General features: G+C 36.3%; 1 protein-coding gene across 1 annotated transcript; it reads right to left on the reverse strand.

Moving 5' to 3' along the window:
- Positions 1 to 26,883, reverse strand: LOC139117956 (conserved oligomeric Golgi complex subunit 4-like). The gene is given in 19 exon segments (XM_070681208.1): positions 1 to 219; positions 705 to 796; positions 1,088 to 1,134; positions 1,137 to 1,215; positions 2,175 to 2,276; positions 3,070 to 3,246; positions 4,170 to 4,343; positions 6,815 to 7,031; positions 8,512 to 8,597; positions 9,199 to 9,360; positions 10,270 to 10,366; positions 11,096 to 11,267; positions 13,956 to 14,112; positions 15,537 to 15,730; positions 16,677 to 16,803; positions 17,400 to 17,450; positions 18,772 to 18,886; positions 20,793 to 20,875; positions 26,749 to 26,883. Coding segments are annotated over 19 exon segments (2,277 nt in total). The 5' UTR covers positions 26,851 to 26,883; the 3' UTR covers positions 1 to 176.
- Between the last annotated feature and the right edge of the window lie 28 nt (positions 26,884 to 26,911).

A 26,911-nucleotide genomic window follows, 5' to 3' on the forward strand; every position in this document is an offset into this window, starting at 1 on the left:
CCGCACAGATTTTACCACAGATCAGTCTGATATAGAACAGCCAATGAGAAAAATACTGTACTCCATTTCAGATTTCTTTAAAATACGATAGTGTTGGCTTCATAAATACATGAGAATAAAGATGTTGAATGCAATAGCATTGGCTCCATGAAACAAGAGGATGACAACACTGGATGCTAGAGTTTGAGTCTCTTGATGTCTTCACTTCTGAAGTCAATTCTGACAAGAAAACAAAATAGACAGTCAGAAACAGATGATTACGCTTGGTATTATCCAGACAGACAGTCAGAAACAGGTGATTGCATTTGAGATTGTCCTGACAGACTGTGAGAAACAGGTAGATTTTAATAACAATGTAACAAAGTTTGAATATGGCAATTGAAAGTGACTGATGCCTACCAATGAAATACCCCTTCCCCAGTATGTTCTATATGTCATGACATGATTGAGATTTAAAATAGAAGTTTGACATTGAAAGCCAACAGAATAAATATACTAAGAATACAAGATGTTTTATGCTACACTATAGAGTTGTTGGCAATTGTTAAATTTTGAATTAGATGAATTTCTACTTCAATAATCAAGAATATCTGCCTTCTGTACTAAATTTCAAGTAAGGTTGTTGGTACAAAAAATGACAGCTTTTAAATGGTATGTAACTAAAATGGACTTTGATTTCAGGAATAATCATAAATCTGACAAACCTGAGTGCCAGCACAGACCTGACCTCACCAGGGGTCAATCGCCAGGTCAAAGGTCCTGAGTTGGGACCCCAGTAATCAAGAATTTCAGCAACCTGCAAGTAAACAGTGAACATGCAGGTCAGCGTTTTATGGTCATTCTCAAATCATTAAAATGTCAGAATTACAGTATTTCAATAAAAGTCTTATCTGTAGAAAGGGACTATGTATGTATTAAACACATGGAAAAGTTTCAAAACTGAACACAAATTGATGAAATCAACAAACATATTGTTCTGGACCAAGATATGTCTGTTCTGCTTCCCAGAATGCAACTGCCAACAGTAAATCACAGATAGAGTTCACTTTCTCCATGAACATTTTAACGAAGAAATAATTAAGTTTACCCTTTCTAAGTTGAGAATTGTAGCCATCTGAGTCAGTCTGGCAAACTATCTCTGATAGTCCACTGTGTAACTGATGTTAGATAACCAACTAATGCTCGGAGTTCTTTGTCAAACTGGAGACCACCAAGCTATAAGGTGAAATGACAACAGAACCATGTTACAAAGATCAGTAGCAGTAACTATTGACTACAATCTTGCTGGCACTTGTGATTATAATTTCCATGGTGTGAGAAGCATTCTGAGGATTTCAGAATCACTACAGAATCATCATCTCATTGACATTTGAATTCTGCTGTAGAGGGACTTTGATTGCCATGGCATTGTATGGGTAATCCTGCAGTCACACAAATTCCATGTAACATACATGAACTTTTATACGCATCACATTATTGCTCAATATCACAATCACATTTAATCTCAGTAGAATAAATTCCATTCTTCTAACAACATACCAACACTTTTCTTTAGCAACGTGCAAACTTTAAGGTTTTCAATTTCTTAAAGGGCCAGTAGTTCAAAATGTTCACTATTTTTGTGTTTGATGTCAACTACAGTTTCTTGTACTACAACTCAGCCTGTACATGTGTAAACTACATTGTTATTGTTGAAAACTTACTGAATTCTGGTCCGGATTAAAATTAAAACATAAAACACAGTGCATTCTTCACATATTGACAATGTGTTGGCAAGCTGAATATTTGGATGTTTCAACATGGTTCAATGGGGAGTAGAACAAGAATTTGAAGTTGACAAAGAAAACAAAACTGTGAAAACAATCATCGAAAGTTTCTGCTTTGGCCCTCAAAATAAGGAATACACATGTACTATATCTACACTGACATTAAGAAATTACAGGAAAAACAAAAACAGCAACAGTAACATTTCGCAATTTCTCACAAAATTGAATGTAATTCAATAATTTCTCACCATATTGAATACAGTAAAATTTACTTGTATCTCACCAAAGACACTTAAATTTAGCAATTTCTCACCACAGGCAGTAAAATTTAGTAACATCTTACAAAATTGAACACAGAAAAATTTATTAATGTCTGACCACAGACACTAAAATGCAGAGATAACTCACCCTATTGAATACAGCTTTCATAACAGCTTTCTCTAGCAAGGTAACAACTCCAGATGTCAACAGACTGACCAATGCATCATAATTACTGGCTGTCAGTGATGACTGGAAAAACAATGTATTATGGATCAACATTTTACAACCATACAGAGTAGTTTTGAAACTCCACAGTCTATGGAAGAATCACATACATACACATCAAGTATACATTCATAAATTTATCACACACAGACACTTAAATTGAAATAGCTGCTATGTATTTGATACAAACTGATTTAAATTTAGAATACAGTATATTTCATCAATAAATTGTCTAAAGTCAAAGTACGAGACAAATAACTGACACCATATCAATGCACAGCAGAGTGAAAGGATGTACAGTCCTTATTACCATACTGAATTGACAACATTATTTTGATAAAATTATCTCCTTGTGTCTCATTCTACATTTCTTACAAAAATTATGCAGTGACAAGGTGTTTTCATTATGTGTTTAACTCACAAGATCTAATTTACCCACCCATGAAAATAACAAAAACATGACATGAGGATTCAGCGGCGATTGTGACACAGAAAGATGATGATAACAAGCCGTCTATTCATAACTGTGCAAAGCATACATGTAAGTTTAGAGATAATACATGCTATATTTTCTGCCAAGTGTTGTTCAAGAAAATGAGAGATAAAGCTCACATGACTTATTCAAATCTAAGTGTTTGAGCATAAGCAACAAATTCTGTTCCTGTTTTGGGTAACTGGGGTTACTGTCAATCATCAAATACCATTATTGCAAAACCATTATTGCACAAGACTACACCATATCACTGCACTTGGTATCCACAGTTACATTATTGGACATATTACAATTGAAGATAGACATGAAAAGATCCACACTTACCTTGAATGAAAGTAGTAACTGTTCAATGTTGATGATAAAATTCTGTACAAATGGATCATTGGCTTCATAATTTGAGAATTCTTCCTCTGTGATGTTGTGGTTTACTGACAGGAATGTTTCAACTAATGGTTTGATACGTGGTTTGATTGCACTTGTGTCAAGCTGAGACAGACCATACTGCAAAAAATGAAGTTTACAAATATGTCTTAGTAGTCACTGTCGCTTTGGGTGCACATCTGGTGTCTAAACCAGAACTTTTCAGCTTGACCCAAGTTTGCAACTGATGCTCACAGTATTGTGAAGACAAACAGTGATAGTGTATAGGGCTGTTCACAGTTACAGGTTTGTTACTAGAAATAGCTGTATGTGTGTGACATCGGACAATGATGCTTGAAATGCGGACAAATTTTATCAATGTTGCATGCATGGCTGTTTTTGCAGCTTGTACTCTGAGTGGTGAATATCTCTTTAAGTAATTATTACACTTGTAGTTGTGATGGTGTAATTTTCAAAAGTGTAATCTCAAAATGCAGACAAATATTTATTTTTGCATGTTAATGAGAGAGCAATGACGTCAATTGTGAAGAGTCCTATTAAGAAATTATTCCCCTATCTAGACTCTTTTTAAAACTTGCCTTGCCTTTGGTAAATATGATATTCAAGGAAGTACGCCCTTTGAAGGCAAAAAATTTAAACTTGCTTAAACTTTGCTCAAATATTTCAATCATTGTCTTTCAAAATCAAGAATAAAAGTCGGGGGTCACTGTACAAATTTTGGTAATGGAGAAACAAGATTTATCAATATTTGAAATTCAAAATGCCAGAAGTCCCTGTATTAACTCTACGGAGGTAAATAACTTTTGGATTTTTGAAAAACTAGGACAGTGAAAAGTTTTCTACACAAGGAGCTTTAAAATGAACCCCTACAAGTGGCTGATCCAAAAACAATGGTAACAGTTTGAGAATCAGAATATCTGTAGTCAAGGCACATTCTACCAAATATTTCATCTCAGAAATAATCACTAGTCCACTACTGTAATTGTTGCAGAGAAGCCATCAGACCTAATGTTGCAAATCACACACACAGACATGATTCTTACCTGTAGAACATCTTTGAATTTGTGTGAAACTACTGTTAAGTCTGAGAGACAGCTTTCTAATTTTGCACGGCCCTGCTCACTGGTTTGTGGGTACAAAACAGTGCATTGTGTTTCTAAACTTTTTTTCAGAGTCATAACATATTCACTGCTCACTTCCGCATTGTTTAAAGTTGTCTGCAAAAACCAAACAAGAAAAGTTTAGACAAAAGAACTGAGTTCAGACTATTTCTAAAACAACACACAAATCTCCAAATAACAACATATTGTGATATCCAGCTGGTGATATCAATACACTATGTCACTAATATTATGTACTTTAGAAGTATGTACATCAATTAGACTGAAAGATTCAGCCATGTTTGGGCAAAACTGGCATGCCGCAACCTCTGACCCCACACTATGACTGAAGGCAGTGCAGGTTGCCACGGTGAACTCAGAGAAATATACGATAACTGAGAAGATAGACATCTTCAACATCTAAATACTGGTCAACTTAATTTAAATATCTGTTACATGGGTATTGTTATATAGATAGATGTGGGTAGATGTGGGTAGTCATGACAACACCACTACCTTGATTAAAACAGCTCTATCTATCGATGTTGTAAGGAAAAGTCTCTTTTGGAGCAAGACTGTTTCTATTTTCAATTTTTCAAAATTTTTTAGTGTTTTCAGTTTTTGTTTTGTGATGCAGACGTTTGTTGATTAGTGTCATGAGTTTTTCATTTGAGCAAGTTTTCAAAATAAAGATTATTATTATATTTACTATTGTAATAATATTGGCTGACACAGCATAATTGCTCAAAATGGCTAATGAAAACAAGTGTATGTATTTACAGGTTATTCAGACTTCTTCTACAAACAAATCTCATAGTGGAGTGTGCAGTTTGCTTGAAGACACTCCATTCTTGGAGGAAAAGATCCTATCTCTTCAAATACAACTGACATATACCAGAAATTAGATATTCACAAGGAAATTGGCATTTGCAAGAGATGTGACTATAACATGAGTCTACATGCTGGCAGGTTAAAATTGGATGAATGAAGAGTAATATACCAGGGTAAAATGGTGCAACAGTTGCCTAATGCTGTTTTCAGACCAGAATAATTAATACCAAATGTTTCTTCAGTATGTCCATAACTTTTGGTGTCAGAAAGTAAATCACTGACTTCCCACATGACGTTGGTAAAATTATGAACACACGTTCTGCGCTGTTAAATTTCTCAAGTGTGTCTCTTGTCTTAGTTTTCGACACAATGCTACATATTCATCTAGGCAGTTACTCAGTGCCTCAGTGATATGCTTTGGTGATCATTTGATCATAGTAACCCACTGAAAAAAAGTTTGCGGATGAAGTGTTCATGTATGTAACAGAACTGGTAGATCATTTCAGAGTTCTATGACTTCAATGAAAACAAAGTAGAGATTCCATTATACATGTGACTGATTATAGCAGCAGCAACAGCCAGGCTACATTTATGAATATGCTAATCTCGGTCATGCTCTTCACAAGTCAAGAGTGTGGTCTTCTTAAAAGGTACACACTGGTTCCAACAAGATTTTGTTGGAAAACAGATATCGAACACCATGCCTTCAGTTGTACAGGATAGTCAGAGGTTGCAGAGTGGATGGTCAGAGAGGTTGCAGAGCCCCAGAGCACCAAAACATGGCTGAATCTTTAAATCTAGCATTTCAGTGTAGATTTATGGAAAAATGATTGACTGCTTATCCATTCAGATTTGTACAAGGCTGTCTGCCAATCACATCACACCTGTATATGGCCCTCTGCCAATCAAAGTGCACTTTTACGATGCTCTCTGCCAATTAAAGGGGCGCTGCACCCAACACAGCATATTTTGCTCAATAATCACTTTTTTTGCAAATATTTATTTAATTTTAATTAATTTGTTAACCCAAGATTAAAATATTGGTTGGGTTCACCTTGTAGCTTGTCAAACAGTCGAAAGTTGCATGATAAAGAAGTGTTAATTTATGCAAATGTATGCAAATCACCCGATTTCCTGGTTTCTTTTTCCTCCCAATTTCAAAATTTCCAAAGAATTTAACTTCACTCTGGCTGGGTCAAAATTTTCTGAAATTTTCACATTATGTTCTTTAAATGCTATATTACAAAACGACTATTTTGTTTGGCAATAAAGTTCTTACATTTTGAATAAGAGGCATTTTAATTTTGCTTATCATGATTTTAATCACTTTTTTTGAGTGTCAGTCTTTCAACCCTTGCCATTTTAGAATGAGGATAGATAATGCCAAATAAAATAGTCATTTTTTTCTACATATACTCTTCTTTTAAGTGAAATATTACATTTCGGAAAATATCGTCAAGTTTTTGACTTAAATTAATTTTTATCATTAATACCAAAATTGAGGTTTTTTACCCAAAATATACACCCACTTCATCCTTTGAGTAAACTACTGCTACCATACTAAATTTTAGAGTCTCGCTTTTTGAAAATATATAGTATGAGGGGGTTTTCTTGTCATGTTTGATGAGAAATATTGGTTTGAAAAAAACTGTGTTGGCAACATGCAGCTCCACCTTAAATCACACTTTTACAGGGCTGTCTGTCAGTCACATTACTGGATAAGGTAACATCAGTACAGCCTGGTAAGATATACTTACTAGGAATGCTGCTTTGATAGCACTGGAATCAGCAGCTGAAGTTGGTAGCTTCCCTTGTTGTAATAAATTATATGCTTGCGTCATATCAAGAGTCCCCGATGGAAAACCTGCTCTGAATTTGTTATAGAGAACATCTCTGAAATCAGACTCAAGCAAAGTTCTAGCATGGTTCAACATTGCACATACACCATCCACACTGGAACTTGAAATGGATCTCCTGTTGGAAAAAAACAGAGAAAATATCCGCTGCATTAGTAGGCATAGGATGTACTGACAGCCTTAGCACAGGATGTACTGACAGATATACTGACATCATTAGCATAGGATGTACTGACAGATGTACTGACATCATTAGCATAGGATGTACTGACAGCATTAGCATAGGATGTACTGACAGCATTAGCATAGGATGTACTGACAGCATTAGCATAGGATGTACTGACAGCATTAGCATAGGATGTACTGACATCATTAGCATAGGATGTACTGACAGCATTAGCATAGGATGTACTGACAGATGTACTGACAGCATTAGCATAGGATGTACTGACAGCATTAGCATAGGATGTACTGACATCATTAGCATAGGATGTACTGACAGATGTACTGACATCATTAGTATAGCATGTACTGACAGATGTACTGAATCATTAGTATAGCATGTACTGACAGATGTACTGAATCATTAGTATAGGATGTACTGACATCATTAGTATAACATGTACTGACAGATGTACTGACATCATTAGTATAACATGTACTGACAGATGTACTGACATCATTAGTATGGGATGTACTGACAGATGTACTGACATCATTAGTATAGGATGTACTGACAGCATTAGTATAGCATGTACTGACAGATGTACTGACATCATTAGTATAGCATGTACTGACAGATGTACTGACATCATTAGTATAGGATGTACTGAAAGCACAAGCATAGGATGTACTGACATCATTAGCATAGGATGTACTCAAAGCATTAGCAAAGATGTACTCACAGCATTAGCATAGGATGTACTGACAACATTAGCATAGGATGTACTGACAACATTAGCATAGGATGTACTGACAACATTAGGATAGGATGTACCAGCAACTTTAGAATAGTATGTACTGACATCATAGTGATACTGATACTATTTGTGAACTTTAAAACTGAACTGCCATTGAATGATGAACTTGAAATATATGTTTGATATCAACAAAAAGTAATTCTTACAGTCTACAGTGTTTTTTGCAGTCTATAACATTACTAAAAGAGAATTTCTCCACATGACATCATAGAATTTATCCTGGTTTGATTCTCTTCACTTCACTCTATCCCTGGTAGTTATCTTTGCTTCTATACTCAAGAAGTACTTGTTATTCATTTTATTGCATGCTTTAATTATTTTTTTAACCAGACAAACTGAAACGGGCTGTTTTTTTCATAACTTTCTACATTCATTATGTTGACCACAGTTGTGTGTAGATGTCCACTATAAAGGGGTCATCTTGATCTCTCAAAATACCGTTGAAATGTAATGAATTATCATCTTACTCAAATCAGATCTACACAGCTACATAGGGTGTGTCAGTTATTATATCAAAAGTTACGCCTGAGATGCACTTAACATTGTTGAGACAAAAGCTTGGTACACTCGGTAAACGATACACACATTTGAATCTGATCAATTGATTTTGGAACTTACTTGACACATTTCTTGACAATGAAGAAAGAATCATCCACCATACTTGAAGTCCTTGATCCTGCCTCAATTGTGTCTAATTTTATTGCCTGTGAATCAAAAACAGACAAACAAGTGTGAAGGAGATATTATTGTAACTCTGCTGCATGTTTTCCGGATAAAGTCTGGTATTTTGATCAGTAGCAATGTCTACAGGTTTCCTGTATACTGTCTTGTAAACTGATCTGTATCAATGTATGTAGGTTTCCTGTACACTGTAACCTTGACAATGTTGACACAAGAGGTAAACAACTCACCTTGACAACACTGATACAAAGAGATAAACAACTCACCTAGACAACACTGATACAAAGAGATAAACAACTCACCTTGACAACACTGATACAAAGAGATAAACAACTCACCTAGACAACACTGATACAAAGAGATAAACAACTAATCTTGAAAACACTGATACATAGAGATAAACAACTCACCTTGACAACACTGATAAAGAGAGATAAACAACTCACCTTGACAACACTGATACATAGAGATAAACAACTCACCTCGACAACACTGATACACAGGTAAACAACTAACTTTGACAACACTGATACAAAGAGATAAACAAATCACCTTGACAACACTGATACAAAGAGATAAACAAATCACCTTGACAACACTGATACAGAGAGATAAACAACTCACCTTGACAACACTTTCTCTCATGAAGTATTCTTCCATCATAATATAATTACCAATCAATTCCTGCATATGACGGCTCAGTTGACAGTTGGCAACAATTTGATCTAATTCTTCAAACTTCTTTTGTTTTTGATCTTCATTCATGTCTACTACTTCAATGTCAGACTGAAAACATAGCATATCATACTTGATATTTTCCTTTAATTCATTCGAAGAGGATTTTATTGTTTTGGATGGTTTCTTATCAAATGACAGAAACATATATCATATTTGGTCAGATGCTATGGACTACTCAGAAACATATATCATATTTGGTCAGATGCTATGGACTACTCAGAAACATATATTATATTTGGTCAGATGCTATGGACTACTCAGAAACATATATCATATTTGGTCAGATGCTATGGACTACTCAGAAACATATATCATATTTGGTCAGATGCTATGGACTACTCATAACTGTTTCCAATTTTTTCTGATAGCATTTGAAACATGTACTTGTCATGAATATGGACTTCCACTGGAAATAATCGCATCTATTGAAATCCCTAACCTGATCAAAAATGCAACTCAAAGCGATAAAGTCATTGGAACTGCACTCAAAGGTCCTATGGGACCAATACAACCAATGTAAACACTGTTTCAAAGGTACGATGGTGATTGATGAAAGTTAAAACATGTCTGTCATAATCTACATTGTATAATTTAAATGTTGCAGCTATGATGATGAGGTGCATCTAGATATCGTGTACACAATACATTGTTTGTAAATAAAAAACTCGCACAGCCGCAGTTCCGACAACTGTTTCCCTCTAAGCACATAAGTTCTGATCAAGACAGGTCACCTCATTTATTTTAAGTCACAGCCAATCATAGATAAAATGGTAGTGAGATTGTTCATACATGGTATGTCTTTCAACGACTATTTTCAAGTCATGTTTCGCGGTCTTCTATAAATTTATGAAATCTAATGATGACTAATGATGCAGGGATCCCTTTTCAGATGAAATTGCAATTGTACAGAGATTAAATTGCCATTGATAAATTCACAGGGTTACCATGGATACTTACTGTCACTCTTCTCCTGAAGAACCTGAGATACAGCTCTGTCCTTGCATTTAATAATGTGACTTCTGCAAGCATCAGATCCAATTCTCTGGGATCTAACCTGACAACATAGCCAGAAAGCGGATTCAATATGCATGTTCAATTTAAAATAAATTCCTCTTTCCTTTCCTTAATTTGATATTCTCATAAGCTATACAAGAGATTGTATAGTTCTTCTGGTTTCCTGGCTGGCTATACAGTATTTGATTGTCAACTAATGAGGGCGCCCTAGATAAGGTTTAGTAAAGACAAATCCTTTAGTCATCTGGTCAGGACAATGGAGACTACTCAACATGAAAAGTCAAAGATTTCATTCAACATATATTCAAAATGGCATGAGAAAAAAAATTTCAGGCAACAGATTGAACCTCACATGCCCCCCTCCCCTCATCTCCCTCTAAGGTGGTCATACCCTAACCTCTTACGGTTTGCCTCAAAGTTTGTCATGCTCATTCTCCCTCATTCCCTCAAAGTCAATCACACTCTACTCTCCCGATATCCCTCTAAGTTGGTTATTCTATTCCCTCCACTGTTTCCCTCAATGTTGGTCACACTCTTCCCTCCAAATTTTCCTCTGAATTGGTCACACCCTTCCCTCCCCATATCCCTCTAAGTTGGCTGTAGCCTACCCTCTCAACAATGTCCCCAAAACTGGCTACACCCTTCCCTCTCCAAATCTCTCTATATGCCAGCTGCACCAACCCATTTCATCAATCTCCTACTACACTGGTAACATCTATCCCTCTTGCAGATCTCCCTCAGTGCTGGTCCAATTTCCCCCTGTACTTACTTGTCTTGTGAATTACTACTGCTTGATTTGTACGACATCATCATATTTTGTTGGACTTGCTGGGCTTTGGTATCAAACTGTCGATTTTTAATGAAAGCATCAATGATCTTCTTGGATTGTCTGTCACATTCCTTTTGAAGAGCTGACATCATTGAGAACATTCTACCAGGTCCTGAGGGCAAATAGAATTAAAAATGACATAAAGTGAATAAACCCTAAAAAGACGGCAATACAATGGCTGAGGATACACTTTGAGCAGCCATTGAAGTTGTACCACGCTGAGTACATTAATATAGGAGAATTTAAATGTACAAGAAGCATGAAACTGTCACATCAGGTGTTTGTTATAACTTCATTTTCGATGGCAAAATTATTTTTCTTCTTGTCAAGGCCCTGAGAACTTACTATGTTGAATAAAATTAAGTACAGTTTGTTGAAGTTAACGCTTGTTTCCTGGAACTGAATCAGTCTTTGATGCTTCAAGGAAACTGTTATCCATAAAGTCTTCAAATGGTCTTCAAATGTGTTTCTTTTCATTTCATCACTGTGATGTCTGGTATAAACACATTGTGTGCATGGAGGCTCACAGAGTATTTATTAAACACAAACAGCAGTCTCACAAAAGTGATACTGTTTCATTAGATCAGACTGAAATAATGACAGTCAGTTGATGTGTTTGTTTCTTGAGTAGACTGTGGATGTTATCGAAGGTGACTAAACTTTCTTTAGATCAGAGGGATATCTGTTATATTACAAGTCACATCTATATGTAACTGTTCTCAAAGGTAGTGTGACATCTGTTTAACGCTTTATTCACATCGATATACTTGTACTAACTGTATTTCTTGTTCAGTATGATGTCAGTAAAATTTAATTATATTACCATGCCCTGTCCATTGCGTTTTAATTGGTCGAGCTGAACCACGTGACTGCCCACAAATACACAGTAATGGTTTGTTTTCATGCCAGTGAATATGAATAACATAGTAAACATAGTAACTTTAGGGCTAAAACGAAAATTGTGATTTGTACAAAGATCATAATCAAACACAAAATAAAATGGAGCATTTGTGGGCCAAGTTTAGACGCTTTTTCTCAAAAAAATCTCCGGATTTGCAAAATTTTGGCAGTGCGCACTACTCACTGACAGGTTCTGGGGCCCTGTTGTTGTTTGCATGGAAAATTTTCATAAATTTTGACGGCTTTCCGGGTTCGTTGGTAATATAATTGAAATAACAGACTCCGTGCTGACCATTAACGTTTATTTATGGGCGCGGGCCAGAGGAAAGCCAAATTAACGGGCTCAGCAAGCCTCGCCCATTTAATTTTTGACTTTCCTCTCTCCCTTGCCAATAAATAAACGTTAATGGTCAGCGTGGCGTCCGTTATTTCTATAATAACTGTAATGTGTATGTGGTGGTCACCTATTTGAAAATTTATCCTTTCATTACATGGGTATCAGCCTTAATCTAAAGTGTACCTACTGTAGGCCAACTTTCTCAATTAAACCAGCACCTCTCTCCTGAGACCCAGCTGTTTGTGTTAGATAGAAACATCATGTGTTCTATGTACACAATGTGTGTGTACCATCCAATATTTGGTAATTTGTTTCTTTAAACTAACCTCAACAAGTACATGCAGTAAAGTTGCAGTAAAATTGCTGACAATTATGCTCTAACTTTGTCAATACCAGCGAATTTTGTGACATCATCCCTCAAGATTATTACCAATAATGTACCTGAATATCCAGCAAAAATTGGACGACATATCCAGCAAACTTTGCATGACATAATGTACTCAGCTTCATCTCATACATTATATCCTTTTGTCCATTATAGGCCGCGCCGGGAGGGTGTATATTATTGGTTAAATATTCCCCTATTGTATGAAATGTCAATCCCCTACATCAGTTTTGGTATTCAAGAAATGGCATTTTGGAGTAAAAGTTTTGGAAATATAACATCAACTTACACAAAACATTATTGCAAATTATTCAATTGAATAGGTTTTTTATTCTCGATACATTTTACATATTTTGATAATTTGTCCTCATCCTTTGGTGAAATCAATTGCTAGTCCAATAAAGCTAATTAGTGTATCTTAAAGTAAAACAATTAAGGGGGCGCTGCACCCAACACAGCATATTTTGCTCAAAAATCACATTTTTGCAAATATTCATTTGATTTTAATTAATTTGTTCACCCAAGATTAAAATATTGGTTGGGTTCACCCTTTAGCTTGTCAAGCAGTCGTAAGTTGCATGATAAAGAAGTGTTAATCTATGCAAATATATGCAAATCACCCGATTTCCTGACTTCTTTTTCTTCCCAATTTCAAAATTCCAAAGAATTTAACTCCATTCTGGCTGGGTCAAATTTTCTGAAATTTTCACTTTATGTTCTTTAAATGCTCTATGAAAAAGAAATTTTTTTGTTTGGCAATGAAGTTCTTACTTTTTGAATAAGAGGCATTTGAATTTTGCTAATCATGATTTTGATCACTTTTTTGAGTGTTAGTGTTTAAACCCTTGCCATTTTTTAATGAGGATAGACAATGCAAAATAAAATAGTCCTTTTTTCGCTACATATACTCTTCTTTCAAGTGAAATATTACATTTCAGAAAATAGTGTCAAGTTTTTGACTTAAATTAATTTTTATCATTAATACCAAAATTGAGGTTTTTTACCCAAAATATACACCCACTTCATCCTTCGGGTAACCTACTGCTACCATACTAAACTTTAGAGTCTGTGCTTTTTGAAAATATATAGTATGAGAGGGTTTCCTTGTCATCTTTGATGAGAAATATTGGTTTGAAAAAAACTGTGTTGGCAACATGCAGCTCCACCTTAAATCTTACCATAATAGGTTTCTACCAGTGGTTGATGTATTTCTACAATTCTTGCAATTCCTTCAAACAATAAAGTAATTGTATCAGCATAGATGACATTTGCTCTTCTATCATTGGAATCTGTACCCAGTGCAATCTCTAAGTTCTGTCTGGCTGTATTTGCTATCTGTAACAAAAAACAGTAAGAATTCCACTCAGTTTGTGGTCTTTTAGTTATCCATGCTTTCCTGGCAATTCAAACCAGTATACAGAAACAAACATGCAGTGATATGTGTTACAAAAAATTGTATGTAGCCAATATTTTTGAAAAATTAAAGCAAATACTACTGTCATTAGCACAATAGTAAGTGGTGCACAGTTGTTTTGCAAGATAACTTTTAACTTTTTTAACTCACTGTAAAGGATAGTATGGTAATTGTGTATTGCAAGATAGGTTTTACTCACAGTAAAGCACAGTATGGGAATTCTCTATTGCAAGATAGCTTTTAATCATTGTAGAAGAAGATAGTATGAGAATTCTATACTGCAAAATAGGTTTTACTCACAGTAGACAGTGTTTTTGCTAAGTTGGGGAATATTGGTAAACGATTTGGGAACCCAAGTAACATTTATGCTGTCCCCTAATCTGATTGCATTGATGTACTAAGGGGAACCCCGGTAAAATGACTGGGGAACCCCAGTAACATTTACCGGGGTACTGGCCTTAACAGAAACACTGGTAGAGCATGGTATGGGAATTTTCTCTTGAAAGATAGCTTTATTGCAAGATTTGTTTTACTAACTGTAGAGTATAGTATTGATATTATGTATTGAAAAATAGCCGAAACTCACTGTAGAGGGTAGCATGGGAATTCTGTATTGCATAACAGGTATGGGTATATACAGAATTTTACAAAAAAAAGATTTTACAAACTACTAAATTTGGTCTTTGGTTTGAATTGGTCCATTCAAGAAATATTTAAACCAGAAAAACATGAATGACAAATGTAAATAAGGTCTGAAACTTTAGGTACTGGAGGTCTTAGGAACACGCATAGCAGAGGAATGTTTCAACACAGTCCCTCTTAGTTTGAGCAGGTCTGCCAATATGTGACAGTTCATGAACAATGACAGGAAAAGACTCAGTCAGTGATGTATGCTGTCTCAGTTACTGCCACCACTCCCGCACACAGAAGGTACACTGCATACAAATGAGGTCATGCCTCATAGAACCTCTCACTTAGATGTGTAGGCTGTTTCGGTTAATACCACCACTCCCACACATTTGCAGGATTTTCCCTTTTTCTTACCTTATTTGCATATTTTTGACACTGACATGTTCATTTGAACATCTCAACTCCTGGGTCTACATGTACACCAAATACTAAGATGGTTGATGCGGCTGTTTGGGAGTTTTTGAGTTGGACGGACATACATCCGCACATACTAACATACATACATACATACAGACGCCACCAACTCACCATATAAGCTCTTTCTGGTATTTATACATATACCAAATATGAGCAAAAAACTGGTCCAAAGTTATCAGAGAAAAGAACAAATTCTCAGAAATTTGAAAAAAGATTATTAAGGTATACACTGACTGACCTGTGTGCAGAGATATGCTGAAAACTTAGAAAGCCCATCGTCATGGAGTCCTATCAATGGGAAAATTTTGAAGAATCTCTCCACAGATGCCAAATCTCCACTCTTTACAGACTCATCAAATCTTTGATGAACTATTGACTTTAGTTGTTTCTCAGCTTTATGGAGAAGTTGTAATGAAGCATCAAGACCGCTGTCTGTAAAAAAAATATTGTTATGAAAAAATGCTGATTGTAGGAAGTGAAGTAACCAGACTATCTGGGCCAAGTTTTTAACCGATATCGACAGTAAATTATGTCTGGACTGCAATCTGTAATTGTTACCTTGCAAAATGGTTTTTACAAACACAGACTATACGTACATATGCAGAATTGTTTTTCATCATGACTGCCAACTGCTCATACCTCAATATCTCTACAGCACACTGTCATGGTCATAACAATACTATCTCTGCTGTAAGATGACAGTCTTATTGCATGAGTGAATGCAATATTATTACATATGTACCACAGTTTACTTGCATCGAAGAGCGCGCGTACTACCGGTATTTGCACTGCAGTGCAAATACCAAAAACATTATTCCATACCTGCATGCAAATGAATAGAACAGCGCGTGATCCTTGTCTTTCAATGTGTGTCGCGTAAACTATTTAAAATGTGTTCGCTTGTGTTTTTAGTTCCTTTGTTTTCTCGATAAAATAAACAGGGGGAAACATATGTAATAATAACAGAACCCAATGGCGAGCGAGCAAGCTTGCCGTACCTGGGGTATTTGCACTCGTATTTGCGTTGAATCCAGCTGTCCTTTCACTCGCTGCGCTCGTGAAAGCACGACCGCCCGATCCCCCGCAAACACTCGTGCAAATACCGCTGGTACGGCGCGCTTGCACTCTCTCGCCATAGGGTTCTGTCATATTATTTTGTCAAGAAGAAATTCACAAATAGCTTTTCATAAATTCTTGATTTTGCACAAAAAAACTTCCTTCATATCTAGCACACTGCTTGTTAACCAGTGATTTCACATCAGCAATTTGAAAGAATTGTTGCAATACCTCCCAATACACTACAACATGTATTTTCCTTAAACTATGTATCTGGCAATTATGACACATGTAGGGATTAACAACATAAAAAAGCACACACCTTCTTTGCTATCTGGTGTGACTTGTTTCAATACATTCTCATCTAATGTCAGATATCTGTGGACATGTGCTGCAGCTTTCTCATAGTCTTCATCTTGTAACGCTGTCTGAACTCCATCTGTACAAAACTGATGATAATAGAATGTTTCCAGGTTATCACAATGTTAAAATGCTTTTTACACCAGTTGTTCTAATTTGACATAATTTTTGCAGGATTTATAAAATCATATAAAGGTTTTGATAATGATGACAATATATTTAAACCAACAAATATTTTCCCAGTGTAAGTCGGTCTGTTTGCTGTTAAATCACTGTATTTTTAGTTAGGACTGATGTAAAACCTGTGAAAGATTTCCAGCTCAAATAAACTGAGTTAGAATTTGATTTTGTTAAAGTAATGTGACAAGCTGTCTAGTCCTTGCTCACTGTATCAGAGTCAGTCTTTTCAATCATGTCAAAAATATTGAATTATCATGAACAGTAAATGCCTTTAAAGTAATGTCACAGTTTCCATGGTGATCACAAATAACACTACAATCATTGTCATATGGAGACTGATACTGCAAGATGACAAAATACAAAATAAGAAGAGAAAAGAAAATTGCATTTTCTTAATAGAGTGAACAGGAATCTGTATAATATAATGAAGGATGGATTGTAATTAGTCAGAGAAGAGTTTGTGATTTCTATTCTGCCTGCAATCAATAAACTCTGGTCTTGTTACCTTCAGATCCAAAACATCATCTACCCTGTTGATAGCTTTTTGTACTCTACTCTGAAATACAGAAAAAACGTGAAAAAAAAAATTACATCAAATGCAGGAAATAAAGTATGGGTTAAGAATGTTCAATCTCCCATGTCTGACTGCGATATAGAATACATTACTGTCACCTTTACTGAACAATGTAAAAATTCATTAAAAGAGTGGAAATAAAATACAGATGTCTTACATGTTTTTGTGGAAAAAATAAGTATGCAATCGATTTCATTCACTACATCTATCAAAACCCAGACACCACTGTAAATTGTACACACAACAACCTCTCATTATGAAGTTTCAAAGACCATATTCAAAATGAGCTTGTATCTATGGGATTGTAGAATTGTGATGGAAAATGATCCACCAAATCTCTTCACAAAATATTTTTTATTGAAAGCTAAAGTCTAATTCCTAGCTGTCACTTACAGATGCTGTCACACAACTACAACTTACAAAAATTGTCATGCAGTTAAAAACTTATGATAAAATCAACCACAAAAGCCAACTTTTTCACAGTCCCTCCTGCCTGCTGTCCTGTGCTTGGCGATTGCAATGTGACCAGTCTGTGTTGCATATGTCCATGATGTTACAAGTGAGTGCTGCATGTTACAGATTAATATCTTATGAGCTGAAGGGGCAGGTATGTGATGGAAGTCAAATGGCCAAATGGCACATACAACTGTCAAGTGTCTAATGAACCTATTTCTTCAAGGAATCCTTTTTGAAGTCAGACTGATCACTCACCAACTAGCCAAGTCAGACTGATCACTCACCAACTAGCCAAGTCAGTCAATAACATTGCATGTTTCACATACAAGAGTGTGACATACTTGTGCTGAGTTTGGCAGCTTAATCAGCCTAAAAACCCACTCAAACACGGTGTGGGACACTGTGCTGTGTTTGGCAGCTTAATCAGCCTAAAAACCCACTCAAAACACGGTGTGGGACACTGTGCTGAGTTTGGCAGCTTAATCAGCCTAAAAACCCACTCAAACACGGTGTGGGACACTGTGCTGTGTTTGGCAGCTTAATCAGCCTAAAAACCCACTCAAACACGGTGTGGGACACTGTATTTGGCTGGATCTTTTATGCAGATGTTAGTGAATTTCAATGACTTGACAGCATTATTGTATAATGGCCCTTGAATGCCAGCATGAACTCTGTTTTCAGGGTCTATGATGCCAGTTTCTTGGACAACCAAGCAATATCCACATACTTGACAGCAATAAGGTTGATTAATCTTATCAATCATATTTTCCTTTTTTCCCCATACATGTAGTAATATGGTAACACAAGAATATAATTATAACTGTTCATTACCATGTTTTCGTCTTACCTTAGCCAGATCTAACTGCCTGACTTTGCTGCTGACATTTTCGGCAAGGTTGCAAGTGAATGATATCATGCTATCCAACTGTTTAGCATCTGAATGAACCAGTTGCAAATTGGGACTGTAAACATAAGATAGATAATAATGATCTGGAAAATGCCACATTGCCGTACATATCGTAGATGCTAAAAATAGTTCTTTTTTTCTTTGGGATAGTAAGATACCTGTAGTTTGATATCAGTCTTTTTGCAAAATTAATCTAAAAAAAATCTCAAAATTTGTAGAATCAGGGATGACAAAAATGTTATATTTAATCCTAGCATCTGTTTAAAATGTATTGTTTCAACACTTCATGAAAAACAATCACGCAAAATTAAAGACAATTGAGAGAAAGGTCAGATGTCATATAAACCAGACATTGAACGGAGAAACAAAATAATCAGTTTGTATGGCCAATCTGTTGTATTGATGAAGGACACCATATTGCACATGATATTAGTTTGGTAACACATGGTGGCACACAGCACTGCCACTGATGCACTCATCAAACAACATGATATGATTGAGTTCTATGTAATTTCCTGTCCAAAACCATTACAACACCATAAAGCTTTCATCATTCTAACTTTCCTTACTTCAGCTTTTGACTACAAAATACAATTACTTATCACTCATCAGCAGTCTGTGATTTTTTCAAGCCATTATTTTATTTAAATACAGCTCTGGTTACATTGGAAGTCGGGTATTGACAACAAGTGATGGAATATGTTTATAGCTCAGTATGTCTCCTTCAGTTTGTCTGTACACATGCTGAATGAAATCCTCACAACAGAAAAAGACAGTGATAGGATATTGTCAAAGCATCATTTTCACATATTGGATATCCATACTGCAGTCTGCTGCATAGTGTTTAAAAGACTATCTTGTTGTGAAATGTATTGGATATCCATACTGCAGTCTGCTGCAATGTATTGGATATCCATACTGCAGTCTGCTGCATAGTGTTAAAAAGACTATCTTGTTGTGAAATGTACTGGATATCTATACTGCAGTCTGCTGCAATGTATTGGATATCCATACTGCAGTCTGCTGCATAGTGTTAAAAAGACTATCTTGTTGTGAAATGTACTGGATATCCATACTGCAGTCTGCTGCAATGTATTGGATATCCATACTGCAGTCTGCTACATTGTGTTAAAAAGACTATCTTGTTGTGAAATGTATTGGATATCCATACTGCAGTCTGCTGCAATGTATTGGATATCCATACTGCAGTCTGCTGCAATGTATTGGATATCCATACTGCAGTCTGCTGGCAGTGCTGCAGAGTATTAAAAAGACTACCTTGTTGTGATGAAGTAAAATACATACATTTAATGGGCTAATGAAATGGTCTCACACAAATTGTTAGGGATTATTCCTAGTGGCCTCTGGACACTATATTTATTTCCATGGTTATTTATTGTGGTAGTTTGCAGGGTAATTGATGAATACCATTGTGAAATTTGCATTTTTTAAAAGTTTGACCAGTCTATTTTTTTACCGTTTCAAAGATGCACTTTCTTAAATATGTATATAAATAAAGTATTTCACATCTCCCCAGATAATGACAATAATACAGGGCTCTGTTTTTATGACATTGTCAGCTTGCTTTGAGGAGAACCATTTCAGATTTGTTTACTACTACCTTAAATATGAAAATATTGCCTCATGCTGTGTGGTCCGTTACTGCTATCATCTTTTTCACATCCATGGTCTAAACAACTGCTAGGCCTGGCAGCAAAAAAAAACTTTGATCTGAAGTGTAATCCATAAATCATAGATTCGCTGGCCACTTGGGTTTTGATTAAAATACCATCAGGAATACCCTCCACAAAGATATTTCAATGCATGAAAAAATGGAAGAAGAGACCATTTCATGGGTGCTTTCAATTTTACAGTTCAATGATTTGCAAGTGAAATACCTAGTAATCACACGTAGGAAGCAGTGGATTGGTTAAGAACAGAAATTAATATAAAGAACTTACGCCATTCTATACAGAGTGCTCATTTTACTCTCCAGAGATACTTGGTTTTCAAGTAATACATCTATCTCTTCCGTTATACAATTCTGTTGATGAACAATTAATAACAATAGTTGTAGACATGTTCAATATCAAAACACACAGGGTACCATGGTACGATGATTTCATACACAAATATGTAGTCCGTGGGCTAGAGGGGGTCTACGTGCATCCCCCCCCCCCCACAGGATAACAAACCTGTATTTTTCAGAAGCCTTGGGATCCCTAGAATACAAAATGGAATTTTAACAGAAAAAATATAGGGATGCAATAGCTGTTATGGTCATGTTTTGAAGGGTACCGCAAAATCATTTTCCAACCCAAATGCATTTTCGTCAAATCTGTCTTCTTGTAAGTCATCTGCTGAGCTTATTTTTTAACATAACCTCACTTGTTTGGTATCATTAGAAAGGCAATTTATTCCTCTTTAAGATGACATATTGTACTTTGCAATATCTTCTACAGTTTTGTGAAATATGACCAAAACTTACCCAATACCCCAAAGTTTAACATTGCAAATTACAGTAAATCTCAAATTCTACCAATTTTTTAGCTAGGCATAATAAAAAATGCAATGCTTTGTATGAAATTGGTTTTATTTGGTATAGGGACATGTCAGAAATATGAAATAGACTTTTAACAGAAAAAATATTGGGACTCTACAGCTGTAACAGTCATATTTTGAAGGGTACCGCAATATCACAGTGTTGCAGATTTGCATGCATTTTTGTTAAACCTGTCTTCCTATAAGTCATCTGCTGAGCTTGTTTTTGAATATAATCTAACTTGTTAGGTACCATTGGAAAGGTAATTTATTCTTCTTTAAGACGACATATTGTAACATGCAATATCTTGTATAGTATTCATGAAATATGACCAAAACTTACCCTATACCCCAAAGTTTACATTGAACATTGCAGTCATAGCTAAAATTAAAGTCTACCAAATTTTTAGCTAGACACAAAACATCTGGCCATTTTTGCCATTAAATCTGTTTTATTTGGTACAGGGACATGTCAGAAATATGAAATAGACTTTTAACAGATATTTATATCTACATACATACATATATATATATATATATAGAGAGAGAGAGAGAGAGAGAGAGAGAGAGAGAGAGAGAGAGAGAGAGAGAGAAATAGTCATACAGCAGGGCTCGAAATTAGCAGTAGTCTCACGTGTCTACAGACTACCAACTTTTCCCTGGGGCAACCAAAATCCATGAAATGGTAGCCAACACACACTACCAAAGCCTGGGACATCAAATTCAGTCAGAACTTTGCGTGCAATGTCCATCACATTTGAGGTTGTTATGTGTGCGTTTAGCTCTGCTGCACTTATTGGCTGCACATGTGAGCTGTTGTCTGCTCCCCAGGGAGTTGAGAGGTATCATATTAGGTCCAGTGACCAGGGGTAATAGTAATTGTAAAGCACCTTGATCACATCTACTTGTGGATATGTGCGCTATATAAGAACCAAATATTATTATTATTATTATCACTTTTGGACAAGCTGAATGCAGTCAAACCCAGGCCAGACTATGATTTTGCTATGCAAATTAAGAAGAGGACAGTGCAGTGGATTTTGCAACACAGTTTCAATATCTGAACTGATGTACTTGGTTGACAGGCACAGAAAATGATGACCAATAAAAATGCATTTTCACTACATTTAGATCATAATGTATCAATCACAGTTACACCAAAATTACTGTCCCCTCCCCTGCACATAAAACTCATGCTCTATTTTTCCCCCTGCTGTGCTACAGTGCAGTGTATGTCTCATGCCTGAGAGAAAGTCATTGTCATGGCGACTACCAAATTTGCGTACAATTCTGAGTATGAACCTGTTGTCAACAGGTCACCAAACTTTTGAGTGTCACTGCTGTCCAATTCATACCATATGTGTTGGTTTCCTTTGGGTATTAAAGGTGTGCAAGTATTCACATCAAATGAATAGAAAATTCACTTCATGGGCAGAATCTTGAAAAATAGGTCTTTTCTTGCCTGGTTAAGGGGGAAAATATATCTAAACTACAAAATGCATGGGCTACCAACTTCTGAAAATTGTAGCCGTAGTGGACTACCCGGGAAAAAAGCCCTGTATTGTTCACTCGAACGGAAGTAAGTACAGCAAGGGTGTATTATAATGTCATGCAAATGTAAAGGGTGGATTATTACATGTTCTCCAAGATGGTGTCATATATATATATATATATATATATATATATATATATATATATATATATATATATATATATATATATATATATATATATATATATATATATATATATATATATATATATATTGTAGTAACTTTCACACTTTATCAGGTGATGATAAAGATTGCTTGACCTGTATTTTCCAATTTTACACACACACACACACACACACACACACACACACACAGAGCTCTGCGTGGCAGGGCTGTGTGTTACCGGCGTTATACGGCCTCCGATCATATAACGTATAACGTATAGGGAGGCTGCATAACGCCGGTAACACACACCCCTGGGCACCATTTTACAAGTGGTATAGCCACAAACTGATGACGTCAAAGAAGTGCGTACTTATGGAAATGAGGTCAAAGGTTACGTTCTAAAAGGGGCGATATATTATTTTGGGGGTAAGAGTTAGGAATGGGGGCTTGGAAACTTAGGGGGAAATGATTGAAAAGAAGGGTCCCAATTTTTTACTATTTTCACTCCTTTCCCTCATTTTGCAGTATCCTATTACTCTATCCATGTCTTCTTCAGCCAGCCTGATACCTATGTGGAAGCAACTGTTGATTAATGACAAGGGAGAGAAGTGTTATTTTTAAGTTACGTTTTTTTAACAACTAATACCGCTACCGGGGGTCAAACCCAGCATCTGTAGCATGTGAAGCACTACCTATAACCTGTACTCCACGAGAACAAGTTGCGAGAGAGGGATGCAATGTTTCATATAAACGTTAGGATGATAATGCTAAGCAGGAACTGATGAATTTATAATGTTCACTTGTAATGATTTGAAAGTCTTTTACGCATTTTCCTTCTTTTATTGAATATATGCCTCTGCATTGATTCTTTATTGCCTGTCTTTATTTTTTTCTCTGCATTGTCGTGTTTGTTGTGCAGATTTGTTATTTTTTGAATATTTTTCATATTATTTATTTTTTGTTGTATTTGCACAGTTAAAGTATTAAATTGTCACTTGTTTAGGATGTTTGATATGTTGAAAACTTTGTGTTTGACATTTATTATTGTATTCGTCATTTGCTGCCTTTTTTACAATACGAAAGGTGTGTGTTCTGTTTTTGACAGGATACACTTTTACATAAAAGTGGTTCGTCACTCAACATGTATGCAATGCGATATTTCATTGCTATTGTAGATGAAAACGTGAACAACAATTCGTTGGATATGCCACGAAAATTACATTATAAAAATTCCGCCGATCGACGAAGTGAATTAAGTACAGAAGCAAACGAAATTCGCCGCCAATATAATGATTTAGGGTGCATATATTGTCACTAGCACGAACTTGGTCTGGTTTGTGCATTCCCAGTGTCACACATCAGCGGCAGCAGTGGCCTCCTGAGTTGTCAATGTAGGCGTGATATTAGTTTTTAGACCGTCTCAAAACATTTGGCATAATATGGTGTTATGTGCAGAGTTGCAATTAATCGATGAAGGGGACTGTAAACTTGAAGGACAGAGAATTGAAATATGTTGAACAAGCACGCCTTAGCTTTATCGCCGAAACGCCTCCGCCACATGAACTCATAAAGATAAGTTGGAAATAAGTCTGAAGGTGTGAAGCCAATCCAATTTCGCATGGCATGCATCCACATGCCTTCAAAGGTGTTGGTGTGGGCGAAGGTTTGAGGATCCACAAAATGAAGACAATGATTAGCGGTGAGTGAATGAGAGAACTGAGGAGACTTGGACAACGAAGAATAAGCTCCCTACCATTCATCGGAATAATATTGGAACCTGTAGGAACAAATCGATAAAGCATTGGCATTCGTACGCCGGTCAACAGAAATTAAAAAGGAAGCACAAATATCGCGACCAATGACTCCAATCGCCAAATGTCTGTCACTGTGTCGACTCAAGCTGTATTTGGACTTCCGGAACTTGAATTCAATATAGATTTTTTTTGTTTACATCCGTGTATTCATAAATTTCCATAATACAGCCTGGCTAAAAATCTATTGGAAGGCATATCGCGAAGATAAAGGAAAAATTTGTGGACAAAAAATTAAACCAGATCAATAACAGAGTTTGAACTATTGTACAGGTGTGATTTTTGGTCTGTAGAAGAAGTAATGCAAATGAAAACATACAAAGATTTTTTGGCCGTCATATTGATTATTATTTGCATTTGAATGAACTCTGAATTCTGTTATGTAACTGTGTGCCGTCTTTGGCAATGGCTATATTGAAAAGGGGTCAATATGGCCATTGCCGTCGGGGTCAGTTTGTACATGACAACAAATTTGATGAATAAAACGTGAGAGGGGACATATTGTACCCGGAATGAGACTGAATTATTGCCGCGATCACATGAACTAACTAACCCTAACCCTAAAAACTCTGTGATGGTCTTCATTTGCTTGATTTTGTGTCGGGTGAAGCACAGTGGGAGCCAGAAATTGGGGTTAGCTGACCAAATTGTCGGAACTCCGCTCGCTTCGCTCGCTCCGTTCCGACAATTTGGTCAGCTAACCCCAATTTCTGGCTCCCACTGTACTTCACCCGATACAAAAACTAAGCAGTCGGAGATTGTGACAGTGATTTGAAGAAAGTGCAAATTTATATTATTTTAACCTTATAGTTAGTCAGTGTCGCAATTACGGGGCGTCTGTGTTTTGTGTACGGCGATTTTGACGTCATCAGTTTGTGGCTATACCACTTGCAAAATGGTGCCCACCCCTGTACATGTATGCAGAGCTAACACACGCAATTACTGAAAAGACATCTGTATATACTTGGATACTACCTTACACCTAGCCATGTGAGTTAATTTGTTTATCTATTTAGTATTGTATCAAGTACCTCACTTGCTGCGGTTCCGTAGCCCTGCCACTTCCTGCCTGGCTGTTGGCTCCCCAACACAACCAGTCAGGGAGTGGCTGGGCTACGGGACAGCAGCAACTTGCTGCAAGTACCTCATACACTTCATCAGGTGATGATGAAGACTGCTTGACCTGTATTTTCCAGTTTTCTACATGGATTGTACCATGTAGCACACCTCGCATCCATTACATGGTCTCGGGATGAAAATGTTGATTACAGTAACTTTAAACTGCACTTTCACCCCCAGTTCCCTGTATACAGGTCCAACTTTACCATAGAAAACAATGGATTTGGGACAAACCATGGTGGTGAAAGGGTTAAACTGCACTTTTTGGTCCAAAACAAATTTATAATTAGTATGATATCACCATGGAGGTCAACTACCTCCATGATGACATGTGTATTTATAATGTGCTCGTTTGGTTTATTAATTATGATGGTTTCTGGTGTAACCCTCTACGCTGTATGGTTTCATAGTGTTTTCACAACAGATACAGATGCTGCTGGCCTAGCTCCACCCTCGATGAGCTTCAGTCTGCAGCAGGTATCCCTGCCAACACTTCGCAGTCACCTCAACTTTTGGATGAGCATAGCTGCGGCAAATTTATTCATCTAAATAAAAGCGGTCATCCTGCTTAATTACTTGATGGTACGTTTCAAAAATGTTGTTTGGGTAGTTGTCTTTAACGGAAGTATTTTGTTACTATAAAAATAAATTGTACCCTGTTCCAGCGACTTGTTCCAGTTTTGAATTGGAGCGTGGAGTCAGTGGAGGGCTCAAGAGTTACACCTTTTATTAAAACTCTCGCAGCGTGTTGGACGTCAAGATTTTGTAAATTTTAGAGAAAAACTTACCTCTTCGGCAGATAATTTATCGAGTGCGATTTGTATTTGGTCCAAGTCAGTCAAATATTCCACGTCTTCAGCAGACGTGGCGACAGCCATTTTGACACACATTTGACCTCCTTCAATACCACTCAGCTCGATGAAATATTGTGAAAATGTTGTATGTCGAACT

The sequence above is a fragment of the Ptychodera flava genome, chromosome 18 (assembly GCF_041260155.1).
Source record: "Ptychodera flava strain L36383 chromosome 18, AS_Pfla_20210202, whole genome shotgun sequence".
Taxonomy (NCBI): Eukaryota; Metazoa; Hemichordata; class Enteropneusta; family Ptychoderidae; genus Ptychodera; species Ptychodera flava.